Source organism: Cervus canadensis, chromosome 1 (assembly GCF_019320065.1).
Source record: "Cervus canadensis isolate Bull #8, Minnesota chromosome 1, ASM1932006v1, whole genome shotgun sequence".
NCBI classification, from domain to species: Eukaryota; Metazoa; Chordata; class Mammalia; order Artiodactyla; family Cervidae; genus Cervus; species Cervus canadensis.
Window position 1 is genome coordinate 76,705,288 of NC_057386.1, and position 22,525 is coordinate 76,727,812.

At 42.0% G+C, this 22,525-nt stretch overlaps 1 protein-coding gene across 3 annotated transcripts in view; it reads left to right on the top strand.

Annotated features, from left to right (window-relative positions):
- Positions 1 to 22,525, top strand: part of SETD7 (SET domain containing 7, histone lysine methyltransferase) — a 52,421-nt gene that overhangs the window by 8,655 nt on the left and 21,241 nt on the right. For all 3 annotated transcript variants that reach the window (XM_043486031.1, XM_043486017.1, XM_043486023.1), the window contains exons 3-5: positions 2,533 to 2,662; positions 16,945 to 17,146; positions 21,954 to 22,143. In XM_043486031.1, the coding sequence (XP_043341966.1) occupies positions 2,533 to 2,662; positions 16,945 to 17,146; positions 21,954 to 22,143 (522 nt within the window). The remainder of the gene's footprint in view (positions 1 to 2,532; positions 2,663 to 16,944; positions 17,147 to 21,953; positions 22,144 to 22,525) is intronic.

A 22,525-nucleotide genomic window follows, 5' to 3' on the forward strand; every position in this document is an offset into this window, starting at 1 on the left:
ATAGAAGGCGATTTCAGAGATTTCTCACAGCACACCAACTGAACACCTTTGGAAAGGCAGTAAAGTGTCACCCATCCCAGCCTTCTTCCTAAACACATGGTGTCACCAAACGGCCATCATTCAGCAGCTCTTCTGTTCCTTTCTCCCTAGAGACTAAGAAGGTGATGGGACTTCTCTTCACTGGCCTGTAAAGAGGCAAGCATCCTTCATGGAGTGGGGTTGATGTTACCACTTTCATCTCAGTAGGATTCAGTACTGTCCCTCAAGTGTTTTTATTGTGTTCTGTGATGCTTCCATTTTTCTCTAATATCTAAATGCCGCTGCTGAGGGTGCACCTGCAATGTTTTGCCAGAAATAGGACAGGACCGTTGCAACTGAGGAAAGGTGGAAATGAATTTACATTGGGTTTTTTTTTTTCCCCTTAGTGTTCATATTTATCATAATACTTCTCTTGATCGAAAGTAGAATAGGGACTTCCCCAGTGGTCCAGTGACTCTGTGCTCCCAATACAGGGGACCCAGGTTTGATCCTTGGTCAGGGAACTATTAATAGATCCCACATGCTACAATTAAGACCCGGCATGGCCAAATAAACTTTTAAAATATATTAAAAAAATTAAAAAGCGAGGTAGGATCACTAATTTCATCAAACATTAGTTTTATAAAGTCTGAAATAGGTGAACTGTTTTCTATGGAGAAAGCATTTTCAACAGATTAGTAGGTACTTCAATATAAGGCTAAAATGGTTATTCTGGTAGTTATACCTAAATCAAAAGTGGGATGCTACATTTGTAGAAATGCTAACAACTAAATTTAATTTGATCTGAGCAACATTTCATAAAAAAAGCTTTTAACTATACACTGAGTGTGTTTTTTTAATGAAAAAAGAAAAAGATTTAATTTATTTCAATGAGAAAAATGTCATCAGTAGATATTTAGAAAATAATTGTCCAAATTATTTCATATGATTCAAGTGTCATTGAATCATGTCACACACAGTTTTTGGTTTTTGAGCAAGGAAGCAAATGTGGCCTAGTTCCCTCCTAACCGTTAATTTCCTGGCCCTTGGTGAAAAAAAAATTGTGTTAAGAGAAAAGGATCCTTATTGATTGTAATTTATTTAAGTAGCCATGTTTTCTTGTGATATATTTTAGGTAATTCATTTTAATGCAGAATGAGATATAGCAATAGAACAGTCTTTGTTCATTTGTATTTTGTGTTTATGTAATCAATAATACAAATAAACAGGTGTTTTGTTCTTCATAAGGGTGCTTGCCTACTATCCCTTCTAAGGGATGAAACTCTTTTATCACTTTAGAAGAAATTATTTTAGGAGAGTAAAGCATTCATTGTGGTGTTATGGTCTGTGTTCTTTTTTTTTTAATGTCTGTGAGCCATCTGTAAGCCATATTTAAGTGTTTAATGTCCCTGCATTGCATAGTATTTAATGCTTTTATACCTTTTCATCCATGACTCAGGTCATTAACCCAGGAAAAAGTCAGTAGATTAACTGCTGCTTCATTTTCAACCCACGTCTGCAAAATTAGCTCAGCAACATGACTTGGGAGACACCAAGGAGGTGACTCCTGGGTGTTGTGAAATATGTGGATAATAATAAGAAACCTAAATGTTGACTGGAGACATAAATATTAGAATATACCAATTGGTGATGCAAGAAGAACCAGCAATTTAAAGATCACAGTGTAATCATGGCTACTGATGTTCAAAATCACTCCTTAAAGGGTCATGTGGATACTTCTGGCTACATTTAAAGCACAAACCCCAAAAAAAAAAAAAAAAAAGCACAAACCCTCTGAACCCAATGGGCAGAAGGTATATGACAAGGTTATTACTGAACATTGAAAGCAGAAAGATTCTTATAAAGTAAAGCAATGAGTTCAATGTTAAGCTTAAGCTCAAGCTTAGAAGGACTCTGAGTTTGTGTGTTTGTACGATGAGGTGCGGACGTTAGGGCAGTTGTAGAGAGGTGGGTCGAGCTCTTGTTGTCAGAAGGTAACAAAGAGCAGGGGGGTTTCAGAGGGTGCCTGGCCAGCAGAGCTCCACATCAGACCATATAATGATGTATAAAATTGTATTGTGCTTCGTTCTAGAACCACGTCACGTATTGCCAAGACGGTGTGCCATCTCAACCACGTTTCGGTTAAGCATGACCGTTCAGGGGCATTCATTCCAAACCTGAGGAGTAGCGTGTGAAGTACTGAGTCAACTGAAACTCACACTGCAGATGTTACTATTGAGAATAACTTTCAGTCCCTCTTAAAATATGAGAGCGGTTTGGGTTCCTATTCTTACATGTGTCTAAGGTGCTCTATCATGGACCGGTCTTTTTGAAACAGTATCTAAGTAGAATTGATGGTGCTGATGCAGGCAGAGAAAGCTTGGCATTCGCCCTTCCCTGAGCAAGGAAGGGACCCCCAGGCTGCTCAGGGCACCTGCTGGCAGCATCTGAGCACAGACCTGATGGTGGGGGAGCGTGGAAGCTAAGGTTTGCCCTGTGTTTGCCTTTCCCCAGGGCACCTGGACGACGATGGATTACCGCACGGCTTCTGCACAGTCACCTACTCCTCCACAGATAGATTCGAGGGCAACTTCATTCACGGAGAAAAGAATGGACGGGGCAAGTTCTTCTTCTTTGATGGCAGGTAGCACTCACGGTTTTGTTTTGTTTTGTTCGGGGGGTAGGAGGTAGGTACCAAATTATTTGGAAGAATGATATGAATGAGGGAATTTCACTATTTCAGTACAACTTTTAGAAAAGGTCAGGATAAGCCCCACATGCATGTACTGCTTTGGGGACCAGAGAATTCACCCCCGGTTACAGAACTCAAGTGGCCTGTACGGAGTAAAGCCAATCTGCTGACCCCAGGTGGTGGTGAGGAAAGTGTTTGGTGCAGGGCACCATGCAAGGAGTCCAGGGCACCTACTGCTGCCTGTTACACTCCTGTACGGGTTTCAGGAAAGCGTTTTAAAAGACAAGGTAAGGGCGGGGCATCCCAGGATATGTAATGAGCTTGTGTACAATTCTCTGATAGTGAGGTAACAGGCAGCGTCACAGGGGTTAGCTTTACCAACCCAGAGGCGCCAGTGAATCTGGGGGCTACGCACTCGTGGTCATCAAGTGGTCAATTTCTTCCATTTGGTGAGGGATTTAGCATCTGTAAGTCAACCTGGGAAATATGCATCAGAAACTGTTATCTAGGTACTTCAGAGGGGAGCTACAGCAGAGGACATGGGGGAGGGGTCTGTCCCGGGAAGATCCCATAGGGTCCTGCTTGGTTACCTCGCCCCCACCATGGCTATGGCCTGAGACTCAGCTCTGCCGTCATCACCTCCGAGGGTGTACTTGTCAAAGACACCCTCTGCCGTGCCAGATTCAGGGGCCCCCGTCATGCACAAGTTGGTGGGTCTTTGATGGATTTCACCTGCTTGTTCAGGTAATGTGTCTCCATAAAGTTACACAAGTGGGGATCGTTCCTCGTCAGGGACCAGTGTGTGCAATCCCAGTAGTGACTGATCCACGCTCTTTTTCGAGTGTAATGCACACTTACTCAGTTGCATTCAGCCCATTCTCAGACATCATGGTCCAGTTTCTTGATTTCCTGAAAGAAGCTTCAACCACCCCATTGTTCCTGCAGCTTCATTATTTTCTCAGCATATTCTGTCTCCTCCTGAGATTAGTCAAGAGAATATTTAGCAGAGGTCTTCAAAGCCTATCATCACGGTTCACGTAGTAAGGCCGGTGAACATAGGCGGGGATCCAGACCCGGTGTTGTAAATGCTTGTCTTTGGGGTGACTAGATATTGCATGTGATACCTTAATGCTGACGTTGTAATAGTGTTTCCTATGTTCTCCCTCTAGTTAAAATATTTTTCACAGCAGGATTCTTTTACTTTGCTTTCACCTCCTGTATGAGAATACAAGGCAGAAGTTCTTCACCCTCTTGAGATAGGTGGGAATAGCTAGGACTATTCTCTTTCAAAACAGATCGGTTACACAGCCCCAGCTTGCGAGTAGTGACTTTTAAGCCTTGTCATCTTCAGAAATGAGGAGTGGCTGGGTGAATTTCTCCAGCAATTAGAGGAATTCAGAGGCACGGAAGAACCGGCTCTTTTCATGCCACTTGACTGAGTAATATAGAAATGGATTTTTTTTTGGCTGCATGTAGGATCTTAGTTCCCTGAACAGGGATCCAACCCATGCCCCTCTGAGTGGAAGCACAGAGCCCTAACCACTGGACTTCCAGGGAAGATCCCAGAAATGGATTTAGCTAAAGCAGATTTATAGAATTCTGTGGGACAAGATGCTGAAAGCTCAGCTTCTCTGTATACCGGTGCTGAATCAAATCTCGGAGACAGAGTTTTGGGTGAGCTAGAAAAGAGTAGCTTTATCGCTTTGCCAGGCAGAGGGGAACACAGCGGGCTAATGCCCTCAAAACCAAGTGTCCCGGCTTGGGGAAGACAGTGACAAGTTTTATAGTAATTGTTCAAAGAGGGCGTGACCAACTCATAGACATTCTTTTGGTGGGTTGGTGATGAGATAAATAGGAGTCCACATGGTCAACCTTCAGGTCCAACTGGTCTGGGGTCTCCATGATTGTGGGCAGCATACCGTCATTAATCGCTAACTTCTCCCACCTGGAGGGGGGTTCAGTCTCTGCAGAATGGCTCAAAGATATTGTCACCTGTATCTGTTGATGGGAAAATAGGACTTTGCCCCAAGTCTGCTCTGGACTGTTTCTCCCTGGTCTTACATCCCCTGCCTTCCCTAATTAACAACTGCTTGAATCTGCCCCTTGGAACTCAGGGGAGGTCATGGAGGCTGAATGAAGGTTGTTTCCTGGAATCAAAGAAATGGGGGCACAGAAAGGCCTTTTGCCCAGGAGCCCCACAGAGTCCCGCTCAGTATCAGACATAGCACCACTTGCTAAATTCTTGACATTGGTAATAAGCTGAAACTTCTACAAACCTTGGAATTCCTCAGGAGAGAAATTGTCTAAGCTGATAGCTGAAGGGGATCATAGACACTGGCTTGTGACCCAGCATCCCATTCCTTTTCTGTAGGTGGAGTGAGTTGCTTTTTAAAAAAATAATGTTAATACGTCTTCAGGCTCTCAATTATTTGAAATAAGGAGGGGTGAGGAAAGCAATAAAAGCCTCAGAGAACTTTTGTAAACTTTTAATTCCAACCTTCTCTTTCCCATTGTCCCCAGCCCCACACTCAACCTCATTTTAGCAGAAACTGGCTTCCAAACTATTCATGTTAATCAGTATTCTACTTCCTTTTTCCTGTGCTGGTGGATACCCAAGGTCTGTAGTGGCCTCTTGCTGGGTTTGGTATCAGTGCTTTCCTCTCTCACAACCCTTTTAAGCCATCCAGAGGGAGATTTTTCCTGCCTCGTTGCCACAAGAGTTTATTTATAACTCTTTTTTGGAAAGTGTCACTATTTACCTCATGCAGCTATTCTTTTCTTCATTCAACAAATATATATCTATATAAATGTCTTATTTCCAAGGACTTCCCTGGCAGTCCAGTGGTTAAGATTCCTCACTTCCAATGCACAGGGTGCGGGTTGAATCCCTGATTGGGGTACTGAGATCCCACAAGCAGCAAGGTGCAGCCAGAAATAAGTCTTCTCTCCCCTACAGAAGTGAGGTTTCCTTGAGGGCAAAATCTGTGTCTGTTTCATCTTCTGTGCCTCATAGCACTTTCTCTTAATTTGGTACTAAAAAAAAGTTCTTGCTGAATGGGGATGGGAGATGAAAAAGAGGGTAGAATTCTCACACACATAGACACACACACACAAGTGTTTAAAGAGTGCTTTAAATCTCTTAGTTTGAAGGTCATACCTAATTAATTGATTGACTCTGGGAAAACAGTCCAGCAGGTTTGGTTGAATTTAGTGTTGGTTATGGGCTTGCTTTGGGCTTCCCAGGTGGCTCAGTGGGAAAGACTCCACCTGCAGACACAGGAGACTTGGGTTTGATCCCTGGGTCAAGAAGATCCACTGGAGTAGGCAATGGCAACCTGCTTCAGTATTTTTGCCTGGAGAATCCCATGGACAGAGGAGCTTGATGGGCTGCAGTCCATGGGGTCACAAAGAGTCTGACATGACAGAGTGAGCGAGTGGGCTTGCTCTATACTCAAGAGTTAGGCTAAGTTTCCCACCCGGTGCGCCAGGAATGAGGCCTGGGGTGCCGAGTGGGGCCTTGAGACTTCCAAACACATCCCTCCTCCTGTGAAGCTAGTCACATCCAGCTCTGACCAGCTTCCTCCCGTTCCTCCAGCGTGCCTTACTAATGCAGCGATCTGCCTGTGGGTTAAGACCGGGGCAAACTGAAGCACCAGGTAAGGCTGAAGCATTAGGTCAGTAACCATCTAAGGTATAGAAAGAAATTCACTTTTTTCTTTTTTTCTTCTGGGGGCACAAATTCATTGGTTTTTATACCTACCACTCAAACACCTGAAGAGACTTAGGGCCAATGGGAGGCTCAAAGAATGATGGTATTAGCAAGGACCTGAAAAGCTCACCCTTGTTAGCCTTGTGCATGTGGCAGGTAATCCCCTGAGGGGAGAAGATCAGTCTCACTGCCTTTGTGACATGGGATGACAGTGTGGTGACAGGTTCTTAAAAGGTCGTAATCACCTTCTTTCTTAAGCCCGGTAACGATCATGTTGTGAGACATCTATTGAAAGGATTTGGGAAAGAATAGATTGATGGTCACGGTAGGGGAGGGGAAGGGTGGGATGACTTGAGAGAGTAGTCCTGCAACATACATCACCTTACGTGAAGCGGATAGTCGGTGGGAATTTGCTGCGTGATCCAGGGAACTGAAAGCTGGTGCCATGCGATGACTTGGAGCGGGCAACGGGGAGGGACGTGGGTGGGCACTTTAGGAGACAACTGGAAGCGCGTCTGTAAGCCTGTGACTGACTCATGTTAATGTATGGCGGATGCCATCCCAATACTGTACTAACAGAGTAATTATTCTCCAGTTAAAAGTAAATTAAAAAAAAGAAGAATTTGTGGAAAAATTCGTGAGTCTTACGACTGAAATAAAATGCTCTGGAGTCTATTAGATCAAACAGGGAGGTGCAGGAAGTGGTCATAGAGAAGTCAGTTTCTACATGAAGCAGCACCTTAGTTTACATTGCTTTGTTAATTTTTCTCCCTATTACTGCTTCCAATTTTCGGGGTCTGATGTATTGAGTAAAATGAAGTGGGCATTCAGGGTTTTTACTACCAGTCAGGAGTCTTTAGTCTGGAAAAATTCCTCCAAAAAGGGTGGAATTAAGGTTTTGAAATAACCATTGAGGAAACAAAAGGTTTCTGATAAAGTTTTTTAAAGTTGTGCGAACCTGTAGTACTAGCTTATGTTCCCATCCAAGGCTTTGTTTGCAGTTACAGGAGCCTGTGTTTGGAAAATTCCAGGGTAGTGACAGAAGACTTGGCTTGATGCATTTTTAATCTTATATAAAACCTGAACCTGGTTGTATGATTTTTTTTTAACTTGAGGCATGATTCATATACAAAAATCTGTACATGTTTAATGTACACAACTTGAATTTGGCATGGTCTGCATCCATGAAACCATCACCACAATCTGTGCCGTAGACTGGGTGTGTGATTTATGAGAAGATTTCAAACAAATAAAAACTGATATCAAGAAAGATCTGGAATCGGTTTTTCCCTTTACACAGAATATGATAAATCTGAATAAGAATTTTAAATATGCAGATCACCAGGAAAGATGGCCTGGAAAAATAGAAGCAGAATATTTTATTTTGATTTTAAATTACATAGGTAGCAAATACTTGGTAGAAAAAAGAACTTCAAGAAATACGGAAATGTAAAAAGTGAATATGCTTAGTTGCTTCAGTCATGTTGACCCCATGGACTGTAGCCCGCCAGGCTCCTCTGCCCATGGGAATTCCCAGGCAAGAATACTGGAGTGGGTTGCCATTCCCTTCTCCAGCGAATCTTCCCAACCCAAGGATCGAACCCAGGTCTACCACGTTGCAGGCAGATTCTCTACTGTCTGAGCCATCAGGAACTAGCTATCTCTTTCTAAATCAGTATAGATAGCCAACATGGACATTTTTACTGCTGTCTCAGCTTCAGAATTGTTGCCAGTTTTGAGATCTTAACAAACAGTTGATCTGTATTTTCTTAAGTTAAATCTGGCTTATTATGTCAGAAACCTAAAGTCTGACCAACCAGATAGTTTATCCCACAATTGAGGAATGAATGAGAAAAATGACCTGATTTTTTAAACTGTCTTTTCAAGCAGCTGTTGTTTTCCAGTCTGCCCCTCCCATCCCCACCCCTGCCCCAGCCTTTTTTTTTTTTTTTTTTGGCCACATCATGCTACTTGCAGGATCTTAGTTCCCTGACCGGGGATTAAACTCAAGCCCTGCTGTGAAACCCCCTAACTGCTGGACTAGCAGGCAGTTCCCCATTTTTCCCCCTTTCTAATGGAAAGAAGAAGATTGTCCTAAGATTAGGTAATTGGGACTTCCTAACATCTGCTCTGGTCCTGATATAAAAGTATTTATGTGGTGAGGAGAAAGGAATCTTGAGGCTTTGTTGGTGTGGTTCTGGAGTCTCTCTGGCACCAATAATTCACTGGAGTACTGTAGGGTATTACAAAATGTTTAGTAGGCAAAATGCTTCGATATGCACATCTCTGATTTTTAATACAGTAATAATCCCAGATTCTGGGACATCTTAATGTCCCAATTGTTCCCATCTCAACCAAGATTTGTGGATGTAAAGGCAATTTAGCAGGACTTCTCAAAATCTTAGAACGGTATCAAGAAAAAGATATTTCAATGCAGTGTGGCTTTGGCCTGTGTGATATTAGGGCATCATGTGGTTTTTAGCCTGATTATGAAATAGAGATAAATGAATTCATTCAGTTTTTTTTTTTTTTTAACATTATTGATGCTTCCTCCTGACCTGCCAATTAGATTTCAAAGTATTATGTTACTCCATGACTTCATCCTCCTCTGCCCAAGTCATTTTCTGATGTTGATTTGTTCCTAATGAATCTGGCTAAGAGGGCTCCTTGTAGTTAATCACGGACCAGATAACTTAAGAGAAGCTGCTCATCTGCTGAGCCACTGAGAAGAGTGGTATTTTCCAGGTGACAGGTCCACAGACAGAGGAGTTCTTTTGTTTGGTTTTTAGAAAGCACTTGGTTGCATTTCAGAGAAATTGGAGTTGGAACAGACTTCTGAAGTCATGTATCCCAACCTCCCACACAAGGCAAAAGTCCCTTCTATGTTGCTTTTGTTGGAACCAGGCTCAACAAATACATTCATCTGTATCCTAAGGAACAGTTCTGACTGAGGCAAAGAGTTTTGTGATGTATGAGAAGAAAGGGAGGGGGAATGAGATGGAGAACTTTGAATACCTACCTGGGCACACAGCCTTCACAACAATCTGTGAGGTAGGTTTTATAGTCCTTTTTTACTTATGAAGAAACTAAGGCACAGAGCAGTGAAGTGATTTACCCCAGGTGACCTCATCGGTAGGGGTTGGAGCTGAGAGTCAAGCCAAGGTGAGTTCAATTCCAAAGCCACCCCTCTTCTCCCTGTATCTGCTCCCTTCCTCTCACAGGAACCAAGGATATAGCTCCAAACTTCCCTGGCAGTCCAGTGGTTAAGGATTCGAGCTTCCACTGCAGGGAGCCCAGGTTCAATTCCTGGCCAGGGAACTAAGACCCCACATGCCAAGGGGGAAAAATAAATAGCTCTGATCCTGACAGTCTTTGTTTCATGCCTTCATTTTACTTGAGGTTACTCATTAGCTTTAATTGTGGAAAATTCAAAGGAGTCCTGGGGTGAATTCAGTCACTTTCTTATAGTAGCTCAAACAACTTGGGAGCTTGGCACATTGACGGGAGATTCTCCTGAAGAATCACCTCAGAAGAGCCCTGCCCTAGCGAGTTGGCCTCCCTCAACTTGTTTCCTCATTTGAAAAATGGGGATAATTATTATCAACTTCTCCTAGTTGTGAAGACTGAGTGAAAAACCATGTAAAGACCTTAGAGTGGAGGGTACCTAGTAGGAGCTCTACTAGTAATTTTTTAAAAACTAGATCACCAGTCTGTTAAAAAATAGGGTATAACTCAGTTTAGGATATAACCCTTTATAACGGGTTTCCCTGGTGGCTCAGTCGGTAAAGAATCCACCTGCAATGCAGGAAACCCAGGTTCAGTCCCTGGGTTGGGAAGATCCCCTGGAGCAGGAAATGCAACCCACTCCAGTATTCTTACCTGGAAAATTCCATGGACAGAGAAGCCTGGCGGGCAACAGTCCATGGGGTCGCAAAGAGTCAGACACGACTTAGCAACCAAACTCAGGAACAGCCAGATGGAAGGGATGCATTGAGCAAAGTCAGAGGAAGGGGCACGGGGCTCCTAGACCCCCTCCAAGGGTGTCACTCTCCCAGCGTCTTCACAAGTTCACCAACCCAGAAGCTCCCTACTTTTTTCCTATTACTCTGTGTCTGCGTTTTTTTCCACACAATCAGATAACACCTCCATTTCCCCACATCATTGCTTTGTGTGTGTGTGTGTGTGTGTGGTGATAATACTTAAGATCTAACTCTCTTGGGAGTTCCCTGGTGGCCTAGTGGTTAAGATTCCAGACTTTCACTGTTAAGGCCCAGGTTCAATCCCTGGCCAGGGAACTGAGATCCCACAGCTATGCGGCATGGGCAAGGAAAAAGATCTACTCTCTTAGCAACTTTCGAGTATAAAAGTATTGTTAATTATAGTCCCTATGCTGTATATCCTCAGAACTTACTCATCTTACAACTGGAAGTTTATACCCTTTGACCAACATATCTGCATTTCCCCGCCCTCCAGCCCCTGGCGTCCACTACTCTTTACTTGTATGTTTCGAGGAATTAGACTTTTCTGTTTTTATTTATTTTTTATTTCAAATTTTGTGGTCATGCCAAAAGGCATGTGGGATCCTAGTTCCCCAACCAGGGATTGAACCCTCGCCCCCTGCATTGGAAATGAGGGGTCCTAACCCCTGGACTGCCAGAGAAGTCCCAAGTTAAGCTTTTTTAGGTTCCACATATGAGTGGGGACAGAGTATTTGTCTTTGTCTGACTTACTTGACTTAACACAATGCTCAAGAGCAAGGATGGATTATTACTGTTATGATTTTTTACTACTATATTTTATTACTGATGTTACTATTATCAGTTAACGGTGGCCAGCAGGGTTTTCCCAGGGCTTATTTTTACAGAGCAAAACTCAATTTCACTGATTGCTCTTTACATATCCTACTGTTATCTTGAAACTTCATAACAATCAGAAGCTACAGACTCATAGATCTTCTATTAAAAGGTAAAAAATTTTGAAGACAGAACACAGGATTACATGGAAGCACGACAGAGCTCCATGTAGTTTGCTTGTCACATCCTGGAGGAAGTTGGCTTTTCTGGTTGGACAGAGCCCTAGTAGATGAGTTGGGTTTTTTATTGCTGTTCTTCTTTACTTAGTTCTCAATATTTTAAGAGATAATATGTAATATAATGTTGTATGCTGATGATATCTCAATTTTTTATAAAAAGAGCATTTTAAAATATATAGTCATATAACAATGTTTTAAAACTGAGTCACAGTTTAATTTGGTTAGAGATAGGAATTTAAAGTAGCATCACCCTTCATTTAAAAAATCTTTCTCAGGTCTTCCTGGTTTTCCAGTGGTTGCCCAATTCAGGGGTCCTAAATCTGGTCCCGAGTCAGGGAACTAGATCCCACATTCTGCAACTAAAGAGCCCGTGTGCTGCAACTAAGACCCAGCATGGCCAAAAATAAATAAATAAATAAATTTTTTAAAAATAAAATTTCCCTCTAGGTTCTGTACCAGACAGAAGGAAGGGAACACAGTGCTGGAGGGAACAGAGTTTATGCCTCAGGAGCTGGAAAGTCCCAAACCTTCTAGAGCCCAAAATATGAAGGAAAAGCCAAAGCTGTTTAGCCTCCTCAGAACACTTTTGTGTATTCAGATATTAAAGAGAATTCTTCAATGAAAATAGTTGAATAGATTGCAGATGTATCTGCCTAGGTAAACAACTATAAAATTTTTTCATTTCTTTCTAAGTTAGGTTACTGGAAAGTGAAGTACAAGAGCTTTGATAAAACAGATGAAAATGGCCTGTGTGTATATGGGAAGAAAGAAATCTAATTAAAATTGATTTTTACATTTTTTCCATGTTTTCAAGTTATTTGATTCAAGTGCTGGTACTGGAAAAATCAAACCATTTTTTGTAGCTTCTTAACATACTAAAATATCTGCCAAGTGTTGAAAGAAATTTTAAGAAAATACAAGTCAAGAACACTGGGTATGGTATGATCCCAGTTTTTGTTAAAACAGCAACCACGCAAGGTTGGAAAATGCATAATGTATTAATGGAAAAAAGTCGTAAATGATATAAGCCGAACTGAGCAAGAGTTCAGGGAGTTTCTGCTTTCCACATCTTTGTAGTGTTTGATTTGCTTTATGTTTACTTGTTTGTTCATTTTACAATGACTATGTTTTACTTTTTTCACTTAAAGAAGCATTTATTCCATCCTTCCCTCAGAGAGGAATCTTTCTAGCTGGTTTTTTTTTTAAGGTAAATCTAGAGCAGTGTTGTTAATTTCTTTGACTGTCTACTCCAGAGTCTCATAACCAGTTCCCCAGTGCTGCTGTTTTAAGCTAAGTTTCTCAGTAAAAAGCTCACCATCATATACGTGAAAATGCATGCTTAATAATAATAGTTGTTATTCGAGCAGTCGTTATGTCCTAGCATCTTCTAAGCACTTGCTATGTATTAAACCTTGTAATCCTGAATAGCCTCATTAGTAGCTGCAGTTTACGAATGGAGAAATAAAGCACAGAGTTTAAGAAACTTTCCTCACTTGCAATTGAGTGGCTACAAGATAATGCCATTTTCTCATAGTTGATTTCTTTTTTAAATGCACATACACTTCATATAAAAAATTCTCCCTGCGCTTGAGAAATACTCTTAACATGGTTATGTTCCCTCTCAATTTTCTCTTCTCAGAGCAAGATTATCCCAGTTCCCAGTTCCACTCTTTCATTTAGGAAATACCGCTTGAAGATATGCTGTGTTTATATGTGAGGGGAAAAATACATAATGCCTAATTTGTTCCTGTGAAGGGCTTACAATCTATTTAGAGAACTCGGACCCATAAGCTGATCATGGATAAAGATGTGGCACATCCTGTACTAGTCGAAGACCAGGCTCCGGTGACCGTGGTTGCAGAGGTCAAGGTAGCCTCCTTTGGAAGCAGGGCTCCATGTGGGTGAAGGGGAGGCTCCAGGGAGGCCAATGATGAGCACCCTTCTCTATAGTATAACTCCCCGTGCCATTTCAGCAAAAAAGATAAGAAAGTTTTCCCTCCATAGCTACTTCTCAAATATGACCAGATACTAACAATCAAGTACAACATAATGCCATTTTCTCATAGCTGATTTCTTTTTTAAATAGAAAAAGACCAGAGGTTGGAGAATATTCATTCTTCTTCCCAAAGTTATTTTTGTTTTGAATGATTAAAAGGCAAATGTGACCCACAACTTTTTTTTTTTCCCCTGAAGTCATCTTCAGGAGTTTAAAAAGTTTAGTTACATATGTTTCAAGGCAAGAACCAGGGAAAACCCAGTATAGAAGCTAAGATACATAGAGGTGTGCTTGAGGCCAGTGAATAAACTAACGTAACCAGGGGATTCTAAAGCAGAAGTTGGGCAAACCTTTTTTGCCCAGGGGGAGATAGTAAATATTTTAGGCTTTGGGGGCCACATATGGCCTCTGTTGCAACTATTCAACTCTGCTGTTGTGATATGAAAGCAACCACAGAGGATACGGAAAGGAATGTTCGTGGCCGTGTTCCAGTAAAACTGTATTTACAAAAACAGGCAGCCAGCCACGGTTTGCCAACCTCTTCAGGAGGAAAAGTTAGAGAAAGAAGCGGTGCCTTTAACACCAGACTAAGAAGTTTTTTATTTCCTCAGTGACAGAGGATTTCAGAGCCTTATCATTTTTTATTGCCTTGGAGATCACAGTTCATCTGATAACATGTCCCTTTTTTGTTATCAGATTCCATCCAAGTTACCAAAAAAATTTACCAAGGAAGCTAAACTGTTTCCTCAGTCAGGGGCTGGAAAACAATGCAGTAACTTTTGCTCTCCGAAGTCTCAAGACTTTGCATTTGGGAATCTTAGGTTTATTGAGCTACAGGAAATAGCCGTTTGTTCTTAGGATTATGAGACTAATAAGGGTGGGCTCTGCCGTAAGGGAGGGGGAGACAAGCTACTGGACATGACCAGGGGGAAATATGTGCAAATCCACATGATCGTTTAACTGATTCTTGAGACCCATGCCTTGTAGATTTCATCATAAACCTAAGAAATACTGGCAGACTAGTCTGTCAGGGGATAATTCTGCCCAAACACACAGTAACATTTTGAATGTCTGACTGAGAATGGACAGAGAATTCAGTCCATAGGGTTGCCAGGTTTAGCAAATAAAAATCCAGGCCACCCAGTTAAAATGGTATTCCAAGTGGCTCAGTGGTAAAGAATATGCCTGCAAGACAGGAGACCTGGGTTCAATCCCTGGGTTAGGACGATCCCCTGGAGTAGGAAATGGCAACCCATCCCAAAACTCTTGCCTAGAATATTCCATGGGCAGAGGAGCCTGGCAGGCTACAATCCATGGGGTCGAAAAGAGTCAGACATAACTGAACACACACACACACACACACACACACACACACACACACATAAGCAACAAAAAATGTTTTAGTATAATTATGTCCTGTTCAATATTTGGGACATAATTATGCTAAAAAAAAGTTATTTGTTATTTATCTGAAACTACACTGAGCATCCTGTATTTTACCTGGTAATTCCCCAAGTCAAGATGGATAATTAAATAGTTTTTTGTCCTGTCTGTTGCATCATTATATCAGTTGATTGATTATCCTTCACCAAGGTTGTTCTTTTCTTTTTTTTTTTCATGGTGGGAATCTAATGACAGTGTAATCTCATTAATTCCAACCTCACGAATTTAGAATTTTGATTATTGATGCAAGGGCTATGCTGAAGTACACCCTCGTCTCTACATGAATTTACTAGGCCTATTTATCACTGATCATACAAACAAAACTGAAAGAGAATGATTTATCTCTTTGGGAGACTACAAATAGTCTAATTACATTGTAATCAGAGGGTATCGTTATTTCAACTGTGCTTTTCTTTTAATAATTACAGATCATTCTGTCATTCATTAACAGCAAGATAAGACTCTTCCAGGTAGAGTCAGGTGCAGCCACATCCATCCCCGTGGCTCCCACCTGTCCCCAGTACCTGTCTCCTGGCTTTGTGGTTGTCTTGTTCATAATGCTTCCTAGATCTTCATACAGCTGTGCTCACTACTTGAAGGCATCCTATAAATATCTGTTAGTTGAATTAATGAATGAATATTATCTGTGCGTGTTAAAATAATCAAACTGTTTGTTACTAACCTTCTTATGTTTTAATTGTAAAAAATAATAATAATTTGAGCTGGTCTTTCCCTTTATTCCAAATTTCTGTTCATAAAGGAATTTTTGGATAAAGTTAGCTGCATTGCATAATGGCCTTTGCAAGGCTGACACTCAAAATATGTTATGAAATCCAAAAAGTGTTTTATGAGGAGAGAATAAAAGGTTCTTATAAAATCAACATAAACACCCCTGTGAGCTTTCTTCAGTTTTGGGACTATGGATCTCAAACTTTCTATCAAGCTACTAATGAATCCACCTACAATGCAGGAGACTCAAAGAACTGGGTTTGATCTCTGGATCAGGAAGATCCCCTGGAGAACAAGATGGCAACCCACTCCAGTATTCTTGCCTTGAGAATCCCATGGACAGAGGAGCCTGGCAAGCTACAGTCTATGGGTCTCAAAAGAGTTGGACATGACTAAAGTGACTAAACAACAACAACAAATGATATTAGTCAGGTTTAGCCTGCCATCTTCCATACTTTATCCCCATTGCTCATGATTACACACACACATCACACATAGACACACACACACACAAGTACCTTCCCATATATCTTCCAAAGAGATGGAAGGGGATACTTTTGATTGGATACTAATTGTGGTTGTCACCAGTAAATAATGCATTAATAGTGTAAAACAGATAGGTAGACATCTACACCTTCTAAACCACATTTGTATTATTAGAGACCACTCTATACAAGCCATCTAAAGACCCTTGAGAACTCCCAGTGAATTCTGGACCACTCTTGAGGGAAATTAAGCAGGAGTGTTTTATGTGTGGGAAGGGTAACACTAGCATTTCTGTTGCCTGGTATTGGTCAGCATCTAGCCTTGGAAACATGTGTGCTTAGTCACTCAGTGGTATCCAATTTTTTGTGACCCCATGGACTGTAGCCCACCAGCCTCCTCTGTCCAAGGGGATTCTCCAGGCAAGAATACTGGAGTGGGTTCCCATGCATTCCTCCAGCGGATCTTCCCAACCCAGGAATCAGACCCAGGTCTCCTGCATTGCAGGCTGATTCTTTACCATCTGAGCCCCCAGGGAAGCCCCAGGAAACATAACTTAGGTGAGGCTTATTCTGTTTCCACTTGTGGTTTCTTTCTTTTGTATTTCTTTCAGTAGAGAAACTGGATTTAATAGGAGCTAGGAGAATAGGAATTAAACCTTCCTCTGTTTCTAATCCTACCCATATCTCAGGAGTATTTTTCCCTGGCAGTCTCAGAGAACTCAGGAGGGTGTACTGAATACAGGTGGGCACTCGAACAGAGGTGGGCATGATACGATCCTGTCTTTTAGGAGAGTTGAGTCACGGTCTCACGCTCCTCTTTTGTTCTCCCTTCCCTCACAGCACCCTGGAGGGATATTATGTGGATGATGCCCTGCAGGGGCAGGGAGTTTACACTTACGAGGATGGAGGCGTTCTCCAGGGCACGTATGTAGACGGAGAGCTGAATGGACCGGCCCAGGAGTACGACACAGATGGGAGACTGATCTTCAAGGGACAATATAAAGATAACATTCGGCATGGAGTGTGCTGGATATACTACCCAGTAAGTCTTGTCACTGCTCAATTCGCTAAAAAATAGCATGTTTTAAGACAAGGCTTTGAGTCTTCCCAATGAAGAATAAGATGTATTCTCTATGTTAGAAAATGTGAGACTGTGAAAACTTGAGAGTCAGTAGCTGAAGTCAACAACTTAAGGGGGTTGTCCTCTCACTGTGAAACAGTTGACTTAAATTGTCCTCCGATCTCTATAAATTCCTCTTCAGTGTGGCTTTGGAAAGAAATGATTAGTCACGATTAAAACAAAATGGAGTAGACTTCCCTGGTGGTCGAGTGGCCAAGACTTCATGCTCCCGATGCAGGGGGCCTGGGTCTGATCCCACATGCCACAACTAAGACCTGGTGCAGCTAAATAAATATCTTTTAAAAAAGTAAAAGAAAACCAAACTGAGACAAACTGGCTTGATTGTACCACCAATAAAAACAAAAATACATTGATTTTTTAAAATATTTCTTTGGGATATAGAAAGAATGTTGGAATGTTTCATTGTTGCAATTAATTTTATTCTCTCTCATATGTAAGAATGATTCCAGCAATTTCACATCTTTTTGGACTTACTACACTATTGTTACTTGACTTTCCAATCCCTCTGCCCATTTTTTGGTTTATATTGCTTAAATCAAGGTGATTAAAATTAACTAGCCTTTGAATATTTGATAACATTTATGATCTTTCTGGAGTTGACTAGAGCAGAAAGATGCAGCAAAAACCCATGGCTGGGAATTAATGCTGTAATTTTTGTTTGCATTTCAAATACCCCATCTGTTCTTAGTGAGTTTCCAGAAAATGTTTCAGAAAATAGACCTGCAAAAATATTTTATCTAATATTTTATTTTGTCCGAAACTTAAGTCAAAATATGTTTTTTCTTACTCTTAATCCTATCCTTTTATGATTTAAAAGTATCAGTAAAAACAAAGTCTCTATTGTATGTATAACAAGAAAAGTAATACCAGCAAAATCTACTTACACATTATTGTTGCTGAAAAATAAGTTATACTCTAGCCAAAGAAAAAAATTGTGAAACATTTTTTTTAATTATTATTAAAGCATTTACACATTTTCTTGGTAGGATCTGCAATAGCTCAGAAGTTTCTGTTACAGAGGGAGAAGAGGTGGAGGTATTTACCAGATTAGGAAGCCTGAAACTTCTGTTACTTCGTCACTAGGCAGGATAAGCTTCCTACTGCCCCGTGCTAGGGAGCTGCCCATAGCACAGTGAATCTTGAAGTCAGGGAAAGTGGAATTCCTCCTGGGGGTTGAAATGAAGGAAATGCAATGAACCACAAGATTCTCCCACTACCTGTAATTTTACTTGTAACTATGAGCAATTTAAGTCCCTAGAGGAGATCAAAGATGCACTAAGGTGAATTGATCTGATTCACTCAATGCAGTTGCAGTTTGAAACCTAAAAGGCACAGCTGCATTTTAGCCTTCAGCTTTAATTAGTGCCCTTTTAAACACCAAGAGAGGACTCCACCTTAGGAAGGAAGAAGCATTGGGGAGTTACAAGCTGTCAAAATTAACTTGGTTGATGACATTTTGTGGATAGTATCTGTTGGCATTGGGGCCAGGCGTGAGGCTGGTGATCACATCCCACTGCTCTGATCTCCGGGTTGAGAATCAATCAAGAAGCGGGCTTCCCTGATGGCTCAGACAGTAAACAGTCCGCCTGCAATGCAGGAGATCCGGATTCAGTCCCTGTGTATGGCAACCCACTCCAGTATTCTTACCTGGAGAATTCCATGGACAGAGGAACCTGGAGTAAAGAATTCGCCTGCAATGCAGGTGACCCAGGTTCGATCCCTGGGCTGGGAAGACCCCCTGGAGAAAGGAATGGCAACCCACTCCAGTATTCTTACCTGGAGAATTCCATGGACAGAGGAGCCTGAAGGGCTACAGTCCCAAAGGTCACAAAGAGTCGGACTCAACTGAGCAATTAAGAAATGGACATAGGTGTCAGGGATCAGGACTTCATTATGGCGGAGTTAGAATGCAGAGGTGTCATGGGTTTCTACTTCTGCCCCTCTGAACTAAACAGATGGGCCAGGTGCCCACAGAGCAGCTAAGAAAGCTGCAGGTTTCCCCTGGGGAGTAGGGCTGCCTGGGGGAGCTTCCCCAAGGAGAAGAGAGGATGAGAGGGGAGCAGGTGCTGCCCATGGGCGCTGCCAATTCTCAGAACAGGTGAGCGAAAATGCAGAACATGGGAGAGCAGCAGACTTTATCCTGTTAACCCCCATCTGGTAGAGATGGGTGTCAGATCCTGCCTTCTCACCGATCAAGTGAAGGATTCCTCTTCCCATAGGGGGAGCCCCTGAGCAGAGGAGAAAGGGGATCAGTTTTCCCTCTGCTCCCCCAGGTACAGCCAAGGAAGTGTCTGTGACCTGAGGTCAAAGTAGGAACAAAGCGAGGCAAAAAAAAATGATCCTCCATCCAGGATTTGTAAGCTCATTCTAAGGGTAGTTTATTTCTGTCAAAAGCTTACCTTGGAACAGTGATAGAGAGTTTTAATTAAAAACTCATAACTCCTTTCCCTGCTAGCTCAGTCGGTAAAGAATCTGCCTGCAGTGCAGGAGACCCGGTTCAATCCACGGGTTGGGAAGATCCCTGGAGAAGGAAATGGCATTCCACTCCAGTATTCTTGCCTGGAGAATCCCATGGACAGAGGAGCCTGGAGGGCTACAGTCCATGGGGTCGTGAAGTCAGACACGATTTAGCAACTAAAACCACCAACTCCTTTCTAAAATAAAAGAAGAATCTGCTTTATCATTCTAGACAAATAAAATCACTTGCCCCCAAAATGAAGTTTAAAGTACGTAAGGGGGAAGAAAACCTGAGACCCTAGAAAGACAGAATGCTGAATAAATAGTAATCTTGATGGTTTAGTTAGTTACGGTGTGTGAGGAGCACAAGTGCTCTAACGCCACTCAGCTGTCATCGTCCCTGAAAGCCTGAAGGCAGCTCTTGCAGAAAATACATCTCTGTTCCGGCTAAGTCATTAAGAATTAACTCAGGGAGGAGGAAGAGCAATAATACATCCCTAATGTCCTTTCTATCTGGGAAAAATGCTTCCAAGTATTTTTCTTTCTATGGAAGTGCTGTGATTCATTTTTAAATTTATAACTGTTTTTTTTCTCCAAAGAGCCATTAGACTACAGTGAACTGTGGAGATTCTATACCTGGTGGTTATTTCTTCCTGCTCCCTCTCTGTAAACAGCATTTGAAATCACTCAGAAGTCATCCCACATCACTGACTCTGAGTAGCTGCTTCTAGAACCTTTCAGTTGAGGAAATAACCAAGCTTTTAGAAGATGTCATGGCCTTACTAGTCTCAGGTCAAACCCACAAAGGTCTGAGATTTCCATTTATACCATGAGGACCTCCTAGATGGGAAGGAAAAAAAAAAAGGAAACATAGCTTGTACCCTAGGTTAGGTTTTTAAATATTAACTCTTTTTATTTAATAATTTATATAATTTAATAATATTTAATAATAACAGTTTATTTTTAGTGTCCCAATTCAATTTACAAAGTATTTTCATCACCTCCTGTGTCCCTAGCACTGGTACCAGGATACAGAATTCTACGATAGCCTCTGCCCTAAAACATTTAAGGACCCTTGGGAATGAAGCAAGTGACAATAAAACAGGAAGCACAGCTGGCTCCTCTCCTGGAAGGAGGCAGAAGGGAGCAGTAAATAAAGAAGAGTGGGAAGAGAGAAGTGATGGGCAAAGGAGGAGAATTTAGTTGTTCTTTTTTCACTTCTCATTCTAGCTCAAAAAAATAAACCATGGTATAGGACTCTCAGAAAGACAGTATCTCAAAGTTCTTTTGTTTATTCCTTACAAAACTGCAGACAACTCTCTACTCACATACACTAAACTAATTCTTAAGTATCTTTGAACTAAAGATTTTCTTAATAGACCAGAAATTCAGAATTCAATATTAGAAAAGCAAATTTCTAAGAATAGTGAGTAAGACTGTTTTGCTGCAGATCCTCATCACATTTGATATTGGCCCAGAGAAACCCTTGTCACATTTCCTTTCAATGTTTATGACATATTACAAATGGGTGGCTCAGTGAGTAAAGAGTCCACCTGCAACGCAGGAGACATAGGTTCCGTCCCTGGGTGGGAGAGATCTGGAGGAGGACATGGCAACCCACTCTAATGTTCTTGCCTGGAGAATCCCATGGACAGAGGAGCCTGGTGGGCTACAGTCCATGGGGTCCCAAAGAGTCAGACATGACTGAAGACACAAATACAGCGTATTTGTTTCTTAGATAAGAAACAAAGTTAGACAGTATCAGTAACTTGTCCAGGATTATAAAGTACAGCTCCATCTCTGACTCTGTAAATCAGGTTTATACGTTCTCTGTGCATATAGCCTATAGGGGACTGGGTGGGGAGGGATGATATGCCTCATGCTTTTCGTGCTCATGTGAAAAGCTGAGTTCTTAATCTGTTATGATCCATATTAGTGCTACTAACAGTGGGCATGCACAAGAGGAATATCTTGAACTTGTGTCATATGAGTGAGTTAAAGTCGCTCAGTCATGTCTGACTCTTTGGGACCCCATGGACTATGCAGTCCATGGAATTCTCCAGGCCAGAAGACTGGAGTGGGTGGCCACTCTCCAGGGGATCTTCCCAACCGAGGGATCAAACTCAGGTCTCCCACATTGCAGGCAGATTCTTTACCGGCTAAGCCACCAGGGAAGCCCAAGAATACTGGTCGTGTCATATAGATAAATACTATAATATAATATTTTCTGGTTTTGGGTTTCTCCCATCAGGATGGAGGCAGCCTTGTAGGAGAAGTAAATGAAGATGGGGAGATGACGGGAGAGAAGATAGCCTACTTGTACCCTGATGAAAGGACTGCCCTGTATGGAAAATTCATCGATGGAGAGATGATAGAAGGGAAGCTGGCTACTCTTCTGTCCACTGAAGAAGGAAGGCCTCACTTTGAACTGATGCCTGGAAGTAAGTTGAATCTGCTCCGGATGGGTTGCTTTAATTCCAAAACAGGTTATTAGGGCTTACTGGGGAGAAGTTAGTTTCCTTGTCTTGTCTGGTGTATCAGCTTGGCTGCTAATGAGACACCTCAGCACCTCAGGGGTTTACAACATCAAACACAGGTCTGATAAGCGGCTGTATTCAACTGGTCCAGAGGGGCTTGGCCAGGCCAGATGGGACTCAAGGCTTCTAGTCAGCTCGGTGGTGGCGATGATGGTTTAGTCGCTAAGTCAGGTCCGACTCTTTGCGACCCCATGGACTGTAGTCCACCAGGCCCTTCTGTCCATGAGATTTCCCAGGCAAGAATACTGGAGTCAGTAGCCATCCCCTTCTCCAGGGGATCTTCCCA